We start from the raw sequence: 13,518 nt of genomic DNA on the forward strand, positions 1-13,518 counted from the left end.
GATGCTGCGTGCCAGCTTTCTCTAGTTGTGGCCAGCAGGGGCTACTCTTCACTGTGGTGCACGGACTTCGGGCTTCTCATTGCAGTGGCTTCTCTTGTTGTGGAGCACAGGCTCTAGGCGTGCGGGCTTCAGAAGTTGTGGCTCGTGGGCTCTAGAGCACAGGCTCAGTAGTTATGGTGCACAGGCTTAGCTGCTCCGTGGCATGTGGGATCTTCCCGGACCAGGGATTGAACACATGTCCCCTGCACTGGCAGGTGGATTCTTAACCACTGTGCCACCAGGGAAGCCCTGCCACCCCCTTTTTACAGACAGAAAATTGAAGCATAGAGAACTTAACTGGAAAGCTTAATTAGGAAAAAATACAAGATCCATCAGATCTCAAAATCTAAGTTCTTTCATCATCCCATATTACATAAACTAGTCTTAGCTCTCAAAGGAAGGTGTTGAAACAAAGACCTTAGGTCTAAGTAGTCGTTAGAGAATGTACAGGACATATGGTCCAATGGTCTCCATTCTGGGTCTTCATTGGAGGTGTCTGATGGTGCCCAGGAGGCTGCAGATCTGTGTCTTGAGGGTGAAGCTGCGGCTGCTCTGGGATTCAAAGGCTCTGCCTGGGTAACAACTTGCTATAAATATTCTTGTCTCATGCATTTTGTCATACTGTGTATCCCTGAAGAGCTTCAAGAAGAAATAGAAAATAGTCCTGGAGACCAGAAAGTCTGAGATCAAGGTGCCAACAGGGTTGATTTCTGGTGCGACCTCCCTTCCCAGCTTGTGGGCTATCTTCTTCTCACTGTGTTCTCACATGGCCTTTCTTCTGCTGGTTTTGGAAGAGTTGCAGAGAGGCAGGAGGTGGCTGCAGCTGACCCTGGGAAACAGGCCCTGGCTGCAGCCACTCTTGGGTGCTCCCCGAACCCCCCCGTATGTGTTTTTCATCCCACTCCTTTTTGGTTGGTGCAGCTTTTCCTGCTTCATGAAGTAGATCCTTTAAAATCGCTTCAGGAATAGCCTGCCAGTAATAAATTGCACGAGTCATTACGTGAAAAATGTCCTTATTTTAGTCTTAATCTTGGTTGTTTATCTTGTACAGGTTATAGGTTGGTAGCTACCTGTAGATATTATTTTGTGGTCATCGGGAGTTTGCTGATGAGAAGTCTGTTGACAGTCTGTCTTTTATCTCTGGTTGCTTGTAAATTTCCTCTATCCTTGGTGTTCTTCAGTTTCACTGCGTTGTTTCTAGGATGGGTTTGTTTTGATGTATCGTTTTTGGGACTCAGTGTGTGTCTTTTAAACTGAGAAGACTCAAGATTTTATTTGTGACAAATCCATAGCCATTTTCTCTTTGTTGCTCCTGCTTCACTCTATATACTTCCTTCCACTTTCCATTCCAGTAATTTTCTTATCTGTTATTTAACCTGTGCACTTAATTTCTCACTTGAATAATTGCATTCTTCGTTTTGGTTTCCACGTGGTTCTTTTTCAAATTGTCCTGTTCTTTTCTCGTTCCTTCTTATTCTTTCATTAAAGTTTCTATTTCTCTCATTTTTTTCCTTCAATTATGTAAAACATATCATATATGTCCAAATAGATTCCCAAATAGACAAGTACTCATAATATTAATTTATTGATTAAGTTACTTGTATATTTATAAGCATTATGTAAAATAATTATGGATTTCTTATCTCACTGGCACTTTTTTTTTTTTTTTTTTTTTTTGCGGTACGCAGGCCTCTCACTGTTGTGGCCTCTCCCATTGCGGAGCACAGGCTCCGGGCACAGGCTCAGCAGCCATGGCTCACGGTCCCAGCCGCTCCGCGGCATGTGGGATCTTCCCGGACCGGGGCACGAACCCATGGACTCTCAACCACTGCACCACCAGGGAAGCCACTGGCACATTTTTAATAATAATTTTATTCAACCGTTTTACATTTATCTCCAACATACTGTGTTTATCATTATGAGAGCTGCTTGTTGAATAATTTTAGCATCCCAGAACAGTTGAAGAGCATGTGGGGCTGTTGATAAAATGTAGAGGTGGGGTCTGAGAGTCTGCATTTCCACCAAGCTCCCAGGTAATGCTAGTGCAGCTGACATGCACAGCACTTTTGATGTGCAAAGTTTTAGAGCAGCGGTCCCCAACCTTTTTGGCACCAGGGATCGGTTTCGTGGAAGACAGTTTTTCCACAGACCCGGGGTGTGGGGGTGGGCTGGTTCAGGCAGTAATGCGAGCGATGGGGAGCGACAGGGAGCGATGGGGAGCGGCAGAAGAAGCTTCGCTCGCTCACCCGCCACTCACATCCTGCTGTGCAGCCCGGTTCCTAACAGGCCACAGACCCGTACTGGTCTGCGGCCTGGGGGTTCAGGACCCCCATTTTCGGGCCTATCATCTTCACTTTTCAGTTGTTGTAAGTACAGCACTTTAAAAATTCACATATGATGCTCTCAATAGATATTTCACCTTATGCCAGAGAACCCCCATCTGCATGATAAAGGATCTTTTTTTTAAACATCCACAAATAAAATATTTATTTTTCAACAAATGGTGTTGGAACAATTGAATAGCCATAGTTAAAAAAAAAAAGAAAAAAGAAACTTGACCTAATCCTCATACTTCGTACAAAATTAACTCTGGATCAATCATAAATCAAAATGCAAAATATGAAGCTACAAAACATTTAGAATAAAGCATAGGAGAAAGTCTCTGTGACCTTGAGTAATACAAACAAATGTATATTAGAGGTAAACAATAATGAGTTTATTACAGTTTGGATGTGCAGGGTAAGGTAATAAAATAAAATACTTGCCAAGGAAGAAGGGAAAGCTTCACAGTGGGTAGTGGTCAGTGGAGGAGAAGCAAGTGGAGGGTCCCTTTGGGAGGGCCTTTTTTTTTCTTGCGCCATTTTTCATCAAGTGTTTATTAGCCTTTGGGGGTTTCGTGATAATCTTAATTCAAATTTCATGGCATAATAAAGCAACAGGGACATCCTGCTCTCAGCATGACAGCCAAGGGAGGAGCTCTGCAGATCCACTCAAATGTGAAGCTGGAGAAAATGAGTTTTTAAAAAATGCAAATAGCCATTCTCTGGAAATGATCCTGCGCCATTTCATTGAAGAAACATTTATTCCATAGAATCTATCAGAACTTGGTAAGAACTATGCGCGTCTGTGGTCTTTGGACCAAGGTGTGTGCCCTCCCTCCCCACTCTGGCTCAACAGGGCAGAAGCCCACCCCAGGCTGGGGGAGCCACACACACAGGGACCCCCGCTCCTGGCATCCAGCTGCTGGGCTGTCTTCCCGGGAGGGCAGCATGTCAGCGTTTCTCATCCTGCCCCCCAGAGATCTGTGTTTGGGGCTAAACACTGAGTGAATGTGGCTGAGAGGTGGGGGGTCCCTTCTCCGGCTCAGACCCCCTCGTGGGACCAGACTGCACATTGGGCTCAGAGCACTGAGGATGCTGGTTCCCTGTTACCCTTGCTGTGGCTTGTGGCAGGTGGAGTGGTCCATGCAGTAAAAGATCATTTTTTAGAAGTTTATCTTATCTGTATATATTTCTGAATTGTTCAACATATATACTTTGTGTAAGTGAAGACAGGCTAAGTTATGCTGCAGTAACAAACAGTCCCAAAATGTCAGCAGCTTGAAACAGCTCATACAGGTTCCCCCCGGGTCTACTTAGAGCTCTGGTCCACGTCATCGTCCCTTTGGAACACGGGCTGATTCAGTCCCCACCGTTGCCAGAGATCAGAGCAAGTGAAAGAGATATGAGGAATTGTGCTGTGGTACCTAAAGACTTTCTCCCAGAAGCGACACATATCACTTTTCTTGTTTATTGCCCAGAGGAAGTCTTGTGGCTGTGAGTAACTTCAAGGGGCAGAAGTGTTATCCTACTATGAGCTTAAGTAGAAGAGAACCAAAACATTTCTGAATAACCCTGATTACTACTACACACATACTTAGTTGCTTTTGAAAGCGATCATTAAAAGGCTTTCAGTGAAATCCTATGTTTGCATTTTATGTTGTCTTACCTTCCCCTAACAATGACTGAATCTGTATTAAATTTCGGTTTTGGGTGCTTAAAATAAAAATTCTCAGGTTGTCCTCTCTAAACGTCAAAACTTGACATTGATCAACGTTGATTTGCTAGTCAATGGTTTCCACTTAGGCTGCACATTGGAATCACCTGGGGAGCTTTTTGTTATCCCAGGTCAGCCTCAGACCAATCAAATTAGAACCTCTGGAGGTTGGGACCCTGGCATCTGTAGTTTGTAAAACTCCCCAAGTGATTTCAGTCTGTATGTAAAATTGAAGTCCCTTATGTTAATCTATCTTCCCTAAAGAGTGCTTTGTTGTTCAAGATAAAGTAATTGAGAGATTGCCCCCAAAGAGAAACTTTATTCGGGCTTGAACATGAGGTGAGCTGCTGTTTTCTGAGACGTAATTTAGGGGTCAACACCTTGCCTTATGTTATTGTCTCTTTTGTATTGTTTTGTTAAACCCAGGTATGAAGGCATGCATTTTCTTATTTGTTGCATCTGATAGTCCTATTCTGATGTATTTTCCTCTGTGATTGTAGTTTTTCCATAGGAACTGATCATCTGTAGGGAATGTGTGTGGAGTATGGAACTGAGTCTTCTGGGTGATTGGTTTTTTGTTGTTGTTATTTCGGTTGTGCCACGAGGCTTGTGGGATCTTAGTTCACCGACCTGGAATTGAACCCAGGTCACAGCAGTGAAAGCTCTGAGTCCTAACCACTGGACCACCAGGGAATTCCCTGGGTGATTGTTGCCTTTGCTAATGCTGGGCCTTAGAAGTTTCACCATTCTGGACCATTTTCTGAGCCTGTGTGTTGATGAAATTGCAAAGAAATAGAAATTAAAGTCTTTTACATGTGTATACATATGGAAAAATAGACACAGATACACACGTACTCATACACATTTACACACATACGCAATATTTGAATAGTAAGGAAGAATCCCAAGGATTTAGGGCAGGGAGGGGCCCAGAGAATGGAAGGAACTTGTCCAAGGCCACAGAGTGATATAAAGTAAATGAAAATCTCAGTCTTCCCACCTACTCCTGGCCTGACTTATCCTACATTTATAAATGTGTGTGTGTGTGTGTGTGTGTGTGTGTGTGTGTGTTGAAGTGTGTCCAGGATGGAGAGGGATTACTTAGCATTTGTTTGGAGATTGGGGGGTCTTGCCCTGCTTCTGTTCATCTTCTTTCCTGAAGTTGTTGGCTGTGGCCTCTCCTAGTCAACTCTAAATTGTATTTGCAGGAGCCAGAAAGTGCTGAGCACACATCAGAGTGTGGGTAATAGGGCCGTTTCCTAGTTCCCCAGAGCCATGGGCTTGTTTGTGGATTGTGATCCATGATTCCCTCTATCCTGCCCTTTCAGAAAGCAAACCGGCAATCAAATAGTAATTGTTTCCTTCTGTGTGGATTTCTCATTCCAAAGACTGCCATGGCAAGTAGGAAGTTGCCTTTTAAAAGAGTAGAGGAACCTGGAATTAGGCGTCAGGGCTGCAGTGTAACCATGGATGTGGTAGCCCTACAGCCCACATGTTTCAGCAAGAGTCCTGACTTCAAATATTTTATTCTGTTGGTTTTATAAACAATCCAAATGCCCTAGAAATTCTACTATGAACCATATTTTCTAAAGTGTTTCTTACTGATGAAAGAAGCACAGGAATCCTTTGTTAGACTCTGTTGCCCCAGTTTTGGTTTGAAAAATATATCACTGTACATATTATGCAAAGAAGACTTTTTTTTTAATGGTGGGGTTTCTTTTATTTATTTATTTAATTTGGTTGTGTCGGATCTTAGTTGCAGCAGGCAGGCTCCTTAGTTGTGGCGTGCATGTGGGATCTAGCTCTCGGACTAGGGATCGAACCCGGGCCCCTTGTGTTGGCAGTGTGGAGTCTTAACCACTGCGCCACCAGGGAAGTCCCTAATGGTGGGGTTTAGAAAGGCAAAAACAGTCCTATTTGGGACACACCAATTTAGAAAAAGACCCAGTATCCCAGATCTCTGGGGAAATCTAGGTACACTTCCTCTTAGCTATTCATCCAAGCATATGTACAGACATTCAGTCCAATTCCCCCTCACCATCCACGGGTCAGGGGGTGTGATAACTATGTTAGCTAACTATGACAGGGGCTCTGCCCTTGGAAACTTCACGGCCCATAAAGGGAGATGAGATATGGATACACACAGTAATAAATACAAGTCAAAAGTGTGAGTATGTCAGAGGGTATAGAATCTCCCAACCGGGAAGATCTAGAAAGATTTCGATTCACTCAACCTCACCAGACCCCACACAGCATCCCTTCCTCTGCATCCTGTTGATCAGAACAAGTCACTAGACCAGCCCAGAGTCAGCATCCACCTCAGGATGAGGGGAGTAGAATGCCCACACAAGGATGGGACGGATTTTTGGTGGCCATCTCTGCAGTCTATAATGTAAAAGAGGACAAATCTATTAATATCAGAGCTGAAGACTGGCATCTCACCATGTTAGCGCACATGTCCTTGGTCGTGGGTGAGGTCTAGCTGTGCTTTCGCAGCTGTCTGAAGGTGTGAGCTTCCCTAAGCCAGTCCCAATGGGCGCAGTCATGTGCCTCTCTCATGCCCAACCCAGGATGAAAGGTGATTTCTGCAAAGTTCACTTTGTGAGTGATTCTGCTGAGGCAGAAGTGGTTCCTCTAAGCTTCTTATCCATCCCTTTCCTCTCCCCTTTCACTAACTTTGCTGTTTATCAGTTCCTTGCCCTTGGCGTCCACCCTTCTTACCAAGGTTCCCGCCTCTCTCTTGTTCCAGGCACTAACACAGGGGTAGATATTAGCGATGGTACCTGTGAGCCTGGACTGGCCTCCACGGCTTCCTACGTGAACCCCTTCCCGGTGCTCCATCTCGTCGAGGACTTAAGGCTGGCCCTGGAGATGCTGGAGCATTCTCAGGAGAGAGCAACCCTCCTGAGCCAGATCCCAGGCCCCACAGCTGCCTACATAAAGGAGTGCTTCGAGGAGAGCTTGGTGAGTAGGCCCATGGCCTGGTTGGGGAATACGGTCACGGAGCCCCTGGCATGCCACCATCGCCTGGGGCTGTTACTTCATCTGTGCACTGTCCAGTCTTTTCTTGCTTCCTGTCCAGATTTGGCCAACCCCCAGTGGGTGGTGGTCCTTCCCAGCAGAAGGGTAGGGCCTGGTCAAGCAGCTTAAGCTCCACAGTCAGCCTGCCTGTGCCCTCCCGTTGTTCTCCTGAGAAGGGGAAATCCAGGGCCAGAGAAGAGCGAACATGGAAGGTGTTTCCCCCCAGATAGTACACGCACAATTTGCTGTGTTATAATCCCTAGCTGGGGTCTCTATTTTCAGCTGAACCCACCATGCCCCTCGTTTCCTACAACAAACTAGAACCTTGTTCCCTCATCCATCCCTTTATTGCTCCCCCTACTCTTCAGACCACCTTGCCCTAGAAGTCCTTCCTGCCCCTAGAGTGGAATGCAGGTTTCCTGACTCTTCTTCTGCCCTCTCTAGATCAATCCTGCACACCTGCTAGTCTCTAAGGGAAGCAGATGACTCACCAAAGCTGTAAATTTTTGGCTTTTGTTACCCATCTCCTTCCCTGTGGAGACCAGCCAGTCAGCTTTAAAAGACTAGTAATATCTGGGAATGGGTAAGGCAAGGAACTAGTCCATTCTGGAAATGATCTGGATTGCACCCCGTCCAGGGCTGGGAAGCCAGAGGGAGCATGTGATTATTACCTAAGCTGAGTCTGAGGATGAAAGCTGGGATGCAGTCTTCCAAAGCTAGAGTCCTGTGGATCTGATTCAAAATTGGAAAGTATGCACAGAGATAGCACGACAGGAACAGGACCACTAAATTGGGAGGGGCAAGTTGATGTTGAAAACCACAGACGAAGGAGGTTGAGATCCTCTTTTCTGGAGGCCAAATCATTTGTGATTAGACAGGTTATATCCCAGATGTCCTAGCTACTCCTGTTCAGGAGTCTGTCAATACAGTCTTATCCCCATGCCTTCCTCAGAACACCGAAGAACTCTTTATTATATTCATTATATGTGTTGTTCAACATTTTCATTACATAGATTGTCTGCCTGGAGCCCTGTAGCATACCCATAGGTAGGGAGAATAATGGCCTTCCAAAGATGTCTACATCCTAATGGCCAGAACCTGTGAATAAGTTACTGTATGTGGCAAAGGGGAAGGAAGCAGGTGGAATTAAGGTTGCTAATCAGTTGAGTTTCAAATAGGGAGAGCAGCCTGGATTATCCAGGTGAGCCCAGTATAATCACTGGCGTCCTTATAAGTGGAAGGGGCGGCAGAAGAGTCAGTGTCTGATGGATGTGGTGGGGGAAGGTAGTCGCCCGCCACTGCTGCTGGCTTTGAAGGCGGAAGGGCCAAGAACCGAAGAATGCAGGCAGCTGCCAGGAGCTGGAAAACTGGACTCTCCCCTGGAGCCTCCAGAAGGGAAAGCAGCCCTGCCAATGGCTTGATTTTAGCCCAGTGAGATTCATTTCAGGTTTCTGACCTCCAGAACTATAAGGTAATGAATTTGTGTTTTTGCAAGTCACTAAGTTTGTGGTAATTCGTTACAGTAGCAACCGATAATGCCCAGAGAGGAAGGTGAAGGTTGCTGGATGGGTCTCCGGTAGGCCTGTTACAGGTCAGGTTTGCAAGCTGGCTCCTCATCCCTCCCCCACATGAAGGCGGTTCTTGGTGGTCCTCTCAGACTTGTGCTGATAATGGGACAGAAGTCCCCACCTGTGTCTCCGCTAACTCTTTTAACCCCTGCAGTCCTGCTAAGTACTACTGACTCAGGCTGTAGTGTTCACAGAAAATGTTATGAAGCTTCAAGAAAATGATAGGTCCGTAATTCCTCAGTCTGAAACCCTTGGGTCCACATGCATTTTAGAACTCAGAGCTTATTAAACTTTAGAAAGGTGAGACAGGGCATGTGTACTGTACAGTATGTACCATCTCTAGCAGATACAGGGCAGGAAACACGTGGACATTTCTTCAGCAGAACTTGTGAATATCTGCATGAAGTGGGATAAAGAAAGACTACAAATACATAATTTACAGTGACTGTGTATTTTTACCTTGTATAGATGTGCCTGAATTTGTGGAACCATTTCTCTAATGTTGAATTGAAATTATTTTTAATCTTTCACTAATGATATGGCATTGCTGCACAGACTGTCTTTGTCTAGAAATATTTGTCATTATATCGAAATATTTTCAGACAGAATCATGAAAGTAGAATAATAGAGTTAAAGCAGGGTTAACGGACAAAATACAGAATGCTCAGTTAAGTTGGAATTTTAGATAAACAATGAATTTTTAATAAGTATGTTTCATACAGTTTGCTAAGTCTGGCAACTCTGATCAAAGGTATTAGTATCTTTAAGCCTTGTGACACATTTTTCCAAACCACTTTTCAGAAAGATTTTACTCATTTATATTTTCATTGGCAGGGTTTGAGGTATATATCCTGATCAACAAGCACTAAGATTGAAAAAATAGCTTTACTAATTTCGTAGGAAAAATGGCTTCATTTTATCTTTGCATTTCTTTGTTTATTAGGAAGGCTTTTTTTTAATTATCTTATTAATATTCTGTATTGTCTCCAAACTTTTGATCTCTTACCCCAATATGAAAAAAATTCATTCTCCAAATATACATATTCATATATGGAGAACTGTCCTAATATATGTAAATTATAAAACATAGTCCCAGATAGAAAATCCTTTTTAAAGGACGGATTAAGGAAATAGCTCTAGAGACTTCCCTGGCAGTCCAGTGGTTAAGACTTCACCTTCCAGTGCACGGGGTGCAGGTTCGATCCCTGGTGTGGAAGCTAAGATCCCACATGCCTGGCAGCCAAAAAACAAAACATAAAAACAGAAGCAATATTGTAACGAATTCAATGAAGACTTTAAAAATGGTCCACATAAAAAAAAAAAACTTTAAAAAAGAAAATAGCTTGAATATTTTCTTCACACGTGCCACCCCCTACCCCCACCCCACCCCACCCCCCGCAACCAGAGATCACCTTGAGTCCCTTGGGTGTGCCTGCCCTAGGCTGGTCTGTTAATATTTTGTGTTCTCTCACCCCCACCCCTATTAGGATTTTAATGTTTTTCTTATGCTTAAATGACTTTTTACTAGCCCTTTGCTTTGTGACATTTCTTTTCCCACTTTGTTTTAAAACGTTGTTTATTTATGGTGGTTTTTTGAGGCAAAGACTTTAAAAGGATTGTAACTAATTTTATCAGTCTTTCCTGTTTGAGTTCTTCTTTCTAGAAAGGTCCTGCCTGACCTCAGATCAAATAATATTCACCTGTATTCTCTCTCCAGTAGGTTTATAGTTTGATTTGTATCTCATGGTTTACTCAAATTCATCTTCAGTCTTTTTAGTGTGTGCATGAAGTATGGATCTAACTTCTATAATTTACTGAAAGATTCTTAAAAAATATTTTTGATCCCAAAGTAGTCGATGTGGTGGTTGGTTTTTGCAAGATGCATTGCAGAAAACAGCTTGCATTCAGATTTGCAGATCTGTTTTGGTGGCTATTTACAATGGTTGGGGGAATGCTTGCCTTAGAGAGATTTTTCTAAAAGTTGTTGCATTCATAAAACTTTTGGAGTAGTTATGGCCATCAGCAACCTATGAATGGTGTACTTTTAGGGAGGTCAGAAGTTCATATAAACATTCCAAGATACCAGGGCTGGATGTTTAAGGTTTTGATTCTAGACAGAGACCACCTGTGTGTATTTTAGGTCTCAGCAACTGAAAGTCATTTTACAAGGCACACACATTCCATAGCAGGTCTTATCTGTATGGAGATAGAATCCAAGGCCGTGAAGAAACCCACTGCTCCTCTTTAGACTGGTTTTAGATTGCCTTAGGTTGGTACTTTTAGAAGATGTTGCTGTACAGATTGTAGTCTATGGACCAGCAGTTTTGGCATCACTTGATAGCTTGTCTTCAAGAAAAAAAAAGTTAGAATTTGCCTCATCCACTGAACCATTTCCAGGTGATTCGTACTCACATTAAAGTTTGAAGCACTGCTTTAAACCAGAGACTCGCTTGAATTATTACCAAAAAAAAAAAAAATCCCATGTGACTTAAAATTGGAGCTAACAAGGTAGCTCGAGGGCTCAGGCAGGCAGTCCTTGTGCCTTCTCGTTTCTCATTCATGCTATCTGTATGTCCCTTGGGTGTTTGTCCTGTTCTCCTTCGTCGTAAACCTCAGTTACTGCTTTGTCATGTGCTGGCCTGGCGTGATCCAACCCTGCCTTATGACACCTGTCAGTTGGGATTCTTTCTCAGAAAGTGGCATAAACAGTAAGGAGGTTTTGTTTTTTTTTGTTGTTTTTTTTTTTTGTGGTGCACGGGCCTCTCACTGTTGTGGCCTCACCCGTTGCGGAGCACAGGCTCCGGACGCGCAGCCTCAGCGGCCATGGCCCACGGGCCCAGCCGCTCTGCGGCATGTGGGATCTTCCCGGACCAGGGCAGGAACCCGTGTCCCCTGCATCGGCAGGCGGACTCTCAACCACTGCACCACCAGGGAAGCCCCAGTAAGGAGTTTTAAATGTCACTAACGAGATGTCCAGAGGATGGGCAGTCCCAGGGTCAAATCAGTGACTCTGGGATGACCTCAAGGGCTCCAGCTTTTCTTATCTTTCTCCCCACCATCCTCAGGGTGTTGATTCTTCCTCAGGTGTGTCCCCTAACAGTTGCAAGAAGGCTGCTGCAGCTCCGGGCAGCCTGTCCTCACACACACACACAGCTGTGTCCAGAGGTAGAATATGTCCTCTTTTTATAAAATAGGAAGATTTCTCTGAAACCCCCCAGCTTCTCATATGGTCCCAATGGTCAGGATTTGTTCGCATGTGCATACCCTAGCTGCCAGGGAGGCTGGGGAACCAGTGTTGGTGCTTTCACTGATCATGGTGGGGGCGGGGGGGCGTCTGTCGGGAAGGAACCATGATGGGGGGGGAAATAAATGGCCCTTAGGAAGACAGCTCAGGGCGACTGTCGCACGTCCTTTAGGTGTGATTTTATTCTTGTTGACTGACAAGTTCTTATTTTCTGTGTGTGTGTGTGTGTGTGTGTGAACCCCTGAAGAAAAGAATCTCATTGGCTTAACTCATAATTTTTGAGCCAAGCCCTCCAGGTCTATGAAGAAATGTTAATTGCCAAAGAAATAGAAATTCAAGATTTTCATTTATGCTCAGCTGTGGTTGGTTTTGCAAGATGCATTGCAGAAAACAGCTTGCATTCAGATTTGCAGATCTGTTTTGGGGTCTGTTTACAATGGTTGGGGGAATGCTTGCCTTGGAGAGATTTTTCTTAAGGTTGTTGCGTTGGATTAGCTGCCCTTGGGTCAGGTCTCCACCCAAGGGCCAATAATTAGCTGGGGTGAGAGGGTAGGAATCGTGGTCTCCTGTTACTGTTCAACAGTAACTGTAACTGGGATATTCAGTCACAGATACTGGCAGCTGTAGCACACAGAAATAGGGGCTGCTGAAGAGGCCGCAGTGGATGTGGGGAAGCGGTTGGTGGTTCGAGCACATAGTGGACTAGCCCTGGGCCCCCACCCTTATGTCTTGAATGGTGAGGGAGCTGTGGTCCTAGTGCACCGTGGTCAGAAAGCCCGTGTGTGGACAGCTGTTTCTTTACAGTGGGGCTGGTTCCTCCTTGCTGGGTGCTGGCAGGGCTGGACACAGATTAGCTGGCAGCAGCGGGGATTCTTGGCCTGGGAATAGTTACAAACAAACCAGGCTCATCCTAAAGACACAAGTATCTATGGAACAGAACTGCCCAGGATTCAGTGGTGCTAGGTGGTGGGCAAGTTTCCAGGGCTTTGGGGCCTAAAACAGGGTCCTCCCTTCCTTGGCCCCTAATAGAATGAGGAAAGGTGGGCTTCAGGCCTGGAAGGGTATGTGCGGGTCTCTCTAAGCTGGGGTCCCTCTGGGACTTCAATGAAGAAAGGAACAAAGGGCCTGGATTCCCCTGTTCTAGGAGCAGAACTGTTACCCAACCAGGTCTGTTTGCCTGATGCACAGCAGGCCAAATGCTGAGATGCTGTGGTTTACAGCCAAGAGTTTATTCACAAGGCAGCCAAGTGAGAAGACAGGAGAATGTCTCAGATCTGCCTCACTGAAGGCGAGGGGGTTGGAGTGTTTATGGGAAAAGAGGGTGGTCCTAGGGGAGAGGTGATTGGAAGTAGGGTAAAAGTGAGGAAATCGGTGTTCTGCGCAAGTGCATCTGGGTTAATGCTTCTGCATATTCCAGTTGGAGGCCCTTAGCATCATCTGAGGGTGGAGTTTTCCAGTCCTTTAATGTCAGAAGGCCATTCATTAGACATCTGCGCAGGCCCAGTTTTAGGGTGGTGCCAACCAGTCCCTGGCCGGCTCACACTGGGCAGGAGCTGACTCCAAGTTCCTGTAAAACAGCTGGGCTGCGTGAAGCTGGGACAGTATGCAATT

General features: G+C 45.1%; 1 protein-coding gene across 4 annotated transcripts in view; it reads left to right on the plus strand.

Annotated features, from left to right (window-relative positions):
* PPFIBP2 (PPFIA binding protein 2) overlaps positions 1–13,518 on the plus strand; it is a gene marked incomplete at its 5' end in the record, with an annotated part of 122,057 nt that overhangs the window by 12,072 nt on the left and 96,467 nt on the right. For all 4 annotated transcript variants that reach the window (XM_079707427.1, XM_079707430.1, XM_079707429.1 and 1 more), the window contains one exon: positions 6,824–7,038. In XM_079707427.1, the coding sequence (XP_079563553.1) occupies positions 6,824–7,038 (215 nt within the window). The remainder of the gene's footprint in view (positions 1–6,823; positions 7,039–13,518) is intronic.

The sequence above is a fragment of the Hyperoodon ampullatus genome, assembly GCF_949752795.1.
Source record: "Hyperoodon ampullatus genome assembly, chromosome: 7".
Classification (NCBI taxonomy): Eukaryota; Metazoa; Chordata; class Mammalia; order Artiodactyla; family Ziphiidae; genus Hyperoodon; species Hyperoodon ampullatus.